Below are 6162 nucleotides of genomic sequence, written 5' to 3'. Positions count from 1 at the left end.
GGGTGTCTACTTTCCAAAATGGGGTCATTTGGGGGGGGGGGGGTTTGTACTGCCCTGCTATTTTAGCACCTCAAGAAATGACATAGGCAGTCAAACTAAAAGCTGTGTAAATTCCAGAAAATGTACCCTAGTTTGTAGACGCTATAACTTTTGCGCAAACCAATAAATATACGCTTATTGACATTTTTTTTACCAAAGACATGTGGCCGAATACATTTTGGCCTAAAAGTATGACTAAAATTGAGTTTATTGGATTTTTTTTTCATAACAAAAAGTAGAAAATATCATTTTTTTTCAAAATTTTCAGTCTTTTTCCGTTTATAGTGCAAAAAATAAAAACCACAGAGGTGAGCAAATACCATCAAAAGAAAGCTCTATTTGTGGGAAGAAAAGGACGCAAATTTCGTTTGGGTACAGCATTGCATGACCGCACAATTAGCAGTTAAGGCACCGCAGTGCCAAATTGTAAAAAGTGCTCTGGTCAGGAAGGGGGTAAATCCTTCTGGGGCTGAAGTGGTTAAAGGGCTGGGCGGCCCAAGACGGCTCACACAGACACAGGAGCTGACAGGCGGGAGTGGGTGGGAGGAGAGCAGTGAATGATAGAGGCACATAAACTGTGTGTGAATGAACTACAAGCCCTGACATCCTATGCCGCTGTTGATATTTAGTTCTCGATGAACTACTACTGCGCTGTGGAGCGCCGTGGTAGCTCATTGATTCTGTCAGATTGGATCTCCTTGCCCGTAGGGGTTGTAGGGACTCCCAGATACACTGACAGATCTGGAGGAGACCTGCATGGCACCAGCGATCTTCTGGTCATTGGTGTGATGCTTTTACAGGCTCCAAAAAAAAAATGCATTTTTTTTTTACCTGCGAAAAGTTGTGCATTTGTTATTTTTTTCTAAAAAGTGAACGTATCCTTTAAAGAAATATATAATATTTGGGGGTTCTACATAATTTTCTAGCAAAACAGTGATTGTTACATGTGAACAAAAAGTGCCAGAAAAAGCCATATCTTCAAATGGCTATTCAACAGGCCTGTGTATGTTCAATATCCCAGGCTCTTAATAGATTAGTTGACCCATATACAAAGAAATGGGTCCAATAAAGCTTATTATCCAAACCATCTCCACGTGACTTTTCTAGTTGTTTTCTTTATAACACACGTTCCCAAAAAAGAGAACACTCATATAGTGTAATACCCTCAAATCACAAAGAAAATATTATCTCGAAATAGGCCAACGTGTATGTGATAACACGTCATTTAACACTGTGTGCATTTCTCCATTCCCCTATTGTGTGTATCCTTACCGAAAACACAAAATTTCCAATTGCACATCAATTCACAACAGTGTGGTGCTCCAAAGATGCTCCTCTAAATCTTGCCAGCCTCCTCAAACTAATTTTTTATACGAAATAAAGCAAAAAAAAAAAAAAGTTGTGTAATATGCTCACAACAATAGTTAATTATATGTAATTGTGCTCACATTAATTAGTGCTCAAATTTGTGCAAACCCAATTTTCCCTTGCTCCCTCACATCAATTAATCTTTATCAAAGGCTCTTTGATAAAGTCGACGATTCAAATTTGTCAGGAGGTGATGCAAGTCTGGAACCAGAAGTGCCCATTCTGCCATCTTGAAAATTGGAAGTTTGTACCTACCTGCCAAAGTAAGCAATCCTAAATAACATATTTTTAAATGGGATTTTCTGCACCATTTGGCTTTTCTTCTTCCTACATATCCTTAGGCCTGGTTCAAATCTATGCAGGTTGCATATTCTGGGTGCATTTAGCATTTTTTTCAATACACGTTTTTGATCCATTAAAGTCTATGGAACCAAAAACCAGAAAAATGTCCCTGGCCCTTTCCAAAAAAAGGAATAGATGTGAACGTGACCCATAGGAAACTATGTTAAATGGACTGTAGTGTGTTTCTGCAAAACTGAAAACGCACTAAAAAATGCATAGGTGTGAACCAGGCCTTTTTGTTACCTACCATGGGGAAGTGATCTGCCTGGAATACAGGATATTTTGAGTAAATCCACCTAACCCTATGTCTTATGCCGCGTACACACGAGCGGACTTTACGGCAAACTTTGCCCGGCGGACTGGATTTCGTCAGACAATTCGATCATGTGTGGGCTCCAGCGGACTTTGTTTTCTCAAAAGTTGGACGGACTTAGATTTGAAACATGTTTTAAATTAATCCATCGAAATAGAGTCCGGTCGAAAAGTCCGCTCGTCTGTATGCTAGTTCGACGGACAAAAAGCCACGCTAGGGCAGCTAATGGCTACTGGCTATGAACTTCCTTGTTTTAGTCCGGTCGTACGTCATCATGTACGAATTCGACAGACTTTGGTGGATTGTGTGTAGGCAAGTCCGTTCATTCAGAAAGTCCGTCGTAAAGTACGTCGAAAAGTCCGCCGGGCAAAGTCTGCCGTAAAGTCCGACCGTGTGTATGCGGCATTAGGGGGCAAGTCTGGTAAGGATTTTTGTGCATGGGGGAAGGGAGGGAGCAAGGGAAAGTTGATTTTGCACATATTTCAGCACTACATTAATGTGAGTACAAATACATATTATTTGTGTGAGCATATTACACCATTGTTTTGTAAAAAAAAATTGCTCAATGAGACCGGCAAGATTTATAGGAGCATCTTTGGAGCACCACGCTGTTGTGGATTGATGTGCGATTTGAAATTTGTGCTTTCAGTAAGGATACACACAATAGTGGAACAGAGAATGCACACAGGCATGCAATGTAAACATGAAAGGTTATCATATACACATGAGCATATTTTGAGAGCAATACACTGAGTTTTTTTTCCTCTTTTTTTGGAAATGTGTGTGAGAATGTATGTAGGAAACAACTAGAGAAGTCACGTAGAGACCGTTCGGACTCACTGCACTTGAATGAAAAAAATGATTAATGTGTAGCCAGCTTATTATTAGGGCTACACTGAAGATTTTATTCTCTTACATCTGTTTGCTGGCATTCACCTGGATAGGCTGGACCTTCACAGGAGTTGTTTAGTAGCTCAGTCTTGCTACTAGAAATAATGAGTTAATTTCTAGGTGTAGCAGATGATTGCTAAACTAATGGAACATGTTACACAAAGAGCAAGCCATAAAAGGTAGCATACAGTAGTATCTTAAATGATCAGTTAAGCACAAACTGAGGATTGTGTATGATCATGCAGGACTCACAAATGTGTAATTTGCCCCATAGGAAGCCATTTATTTACTGATCATTTGATACATCTAGTAATTAACACACTAGCAGTTTTAGAGGCAGGACTGAGCTACTACAAATCCCTTGTGTGGCTCTAGTTTATCCAGATAAATGCCAGCAAATAGTTTTAGCTCTTTAAGTAGCAAGAGATTAATATCACCAGTGTACCCTAGCCTAAAGTCTGAACCCAATGTTTGTTTTCTTTAAAGTAGAACTATAGGAAAAACTTTTATTTTTATTTTGGATAGAGTAAGGCATTTTTGGCTGAATTCGGACCTGAAAACGCACAGGACTTCTGTGCAATTCGCACCGGAGCTGATGCGGAGATGTGTGAACCGGCTTCATAGAGAGCCAGTCACAATATCCTGACATGTGCATAGGATGTGTGGAAACCCACATCCAATTTAAAATAGTGTGAACTCGGCCTAAGGCTCGATTCACACTTATGCATGTTGCTTTTGGGCGTTTTTGGAGGTTTTTTTTTTTATGCTTGCCACGTTTTTGAGCAGCGTTTTTGCGGCGTTTTTGCCGCGATTTGCGTTTTTTTTTTTTTTACAGTTTTTTTTTACAGTCTAAAAAAAAAATAAAAAAAAAAAAAACTGCAAAAACGCATCAAAAACGCTGCAAAAACGGTGCACTTGCGTTTTTGATGCTTGTCCATTGAATTCTATTACATGCAAAATGCTGCATTTTGCATGAAAAAAAGTCCCTGACCCTTTCCACAAATGCAGAGAAACAAAAAGGCATTGATGTGAACATGTTCCATAGGAACCCATGTTAAAAAATTCCCGTGCATTTCTGCAAAATGCATCAAAAAACGCGCTAGTGTGAATGGAGCCTAAGAGAGGGTTATAACCCATCAGTTTTTTTAGGTCATCTTTGTCTCACTGGGGAGATTTACCTTTTGATCCCTGTCCCATAACCAAAACAGGGGGAAGTGATCCCTGCAAATTAAGGGAATGCACTGGGGGCCCCCAGGTCACCAGAAGTGGTGTCCCTATTTCAACCTTTCCGCTCTATTACTGTTCTGGAGACAACCAAAAATTTGGGAACTTTTATTTTTCATGAGAATGGTAAATAGGACCAATAGCGGGGATGAATCTCTTAATGGGGGTGCAGACCACAATTAAAAAAAAAAAAAAAATTATGACAGGTATTCCAATATCTCTACTTTATCCAAAAAAATTACAGGTATTCCAATATCTCTACTTTATTCAAAACTATTAAAAAAAAGAAAGCGCTGCCTTTAGTTATACTTTAAGTTTATCTCAAAGCTTATTTAAATGTTAATTTTGATGTAGCTTCCCTCATATAGGTTTAAAAATGAATATGCCTCTTAGACTGGCCATACACTATAAAAGCATTCCTAGTAGATGCTCAGGGTGGTCACATTGCAATCTAGACTCGGATTTAGACAGATTTGCTGAAAGGCCCTGGTGTCTATACCAAAGATTTTTATGCATTCTTGCAAAACTTTGCCCTATCTGTACAACAAAATGTACTCAGGACTATTGGCATTTAAACCTATGAACCCAATGGTGATCATGAAAATTGACACGTCACATGTTTAATTGCATCTCATTAAAGCTGAACTCCAGCTTTTGTTACACTTTACTATGTCCCTCACTAACACGTGAGGTCGCTGGATGTGCTAAATAAACTATGTAGCTGCAGCTACATTACAGCATACCGCACTGGGTTTCCAGGTGCGAGCCGAGACCTCCTCTCTCATACCTGGAACGCAATAGAGTATTTGAGCAGCGCTCAGTCATTCATAGAAAGCAATGTATTCTAGCAATGAGCAAGAAAGGCAGGGTGATGATGTCACCACCTCTGGCTTAGTCAGAGGAAGCTTTTTATTCATTGCTAAAATACAGGAAGGTCTTGGCTCGCACCTGGAACACAGTGCTGTATATAGCCTCAGCCACGTAGTTTACACAGCATATCCAGCGGTCTTATGTTGGCGAGGGACATAATTTGGGCCACCTTGGCGAACTATGTAAAGTGTAACCAAAGCTGAAGTTCAGGCTTAAAGATCTGCTTGTATAGGATTAGCATTACTGCAGAAAACCCACATAAAGAAATAAAAAAAAAAAAAACTGACAAACTTGTTGTTTCAAATTTTCATTGTTTTGTTTCTTTTTTTAAAAGTGCAATGCTAAATACTCCACTTACAGTCCAAACCTTTATAGAACAGATAAAAAAAGATAGTTTTCCTGATGTTATAAAAAGTCTTTCAGTATTAAGAAATACAGCTTGATTCCCCCCATGACTTCAGAGGAAGGCCCGGCTCTTCCTTCTTCAGTCACGTGTCCACTGAACCCGCTACAAAGTCCTGTGCTGCCAAAGAGGCCTGCAATGTCATTCATTGCTCTGACAGCTCAGGACTCAATATCTAGTGGAAGATAAAAAAAAAAAAAAAAAAAAGAAAGTTACAGGCTGCGTACAAACATAGCAAGGAGTGACTTGAGTAAAGAGCAGGACGGTGTGAATGTCTGAGATGGTCAATTCTCTACCGGTGTAGGATGTGGAACAGGCTGGCTCACTATAACTTGTACTACATAGTCCTTGGGAATCTTCAACTCCTCCAGTCTCATTTTGTCTGTCAGTGGCCGCCCAGAAAAGAACCATCTCTGACTGGCAGGTTCAACCCCTTCGACAGTGTGGAGGCGCCTCTTCATGTGATATACAGTGTCCGTGCTGCGCACCAAAAGCCTAAGGTCCTTTCCTGTGGAGAGGCGAAGTCGCAGCTGGCATTCATGGCCAGAGTTTGGAGGTGGCTCAGGTATGTCCAAAGTTTCTGTATCGCTCTTCTCCTCAATCATATTAATGGGAGGGGCAAGGCAGTAAACAGGTAGCTGGTAGCGGTTTCCCAGTTCATCATAGCACTCAGTAAGGGCACCTTAGAAAGAAGGAATAAGTACACATTTGT

General features: G+C 40.1%; 1 protein-coding gene across 2 annotated transcripts in view; it reads right to left on the bottom strand.

The window, feature by feature from the left end:
- Nucleotides 1–229: 229 nt before the first annotated feature.
- UBTD2 (ubiquitin domain containing 2) overlaps nucleotides 230–6162 on the bottom strand; it is a 162898-nt gene continuing 156965 nt past the window's right edge. For both annotated transcript variants that reach the window (XM_073620586.1, XM_073620587.1), the window contains exon 3: nucleotides 230–6132. In XM_073620586.1, the coding sequence (XP_073476687.1) occupies nucleotides 5735–6132 (398 nt within the window). In that variant the 3' untranslated portion in view covers nucleotides 230–5734. The remainder of the gene's footprint in view (nucleotides 6133–6162) is intronic.

This window comes from Aquarana catesbeiana, linkage group LG03 (assembly GCF_042186555.1).
Source record: "Aquarana catesbeiana isolate 2022-GZ linkage group LG03, ASM4218655v1, whole genome shotgun sequence".
Classification (NCBI taxonomy): domain Eukaryota; kingdom Metazoa; phylum Chordata; class Amphibia; order Anura; family Ranidae; genus Aquarana; species Aquarana catesbeiana.
Note: the sequence above shows the minus strand (reverse complement) of the source record. Positions and strands in the feature narration are given on the sequence as shown.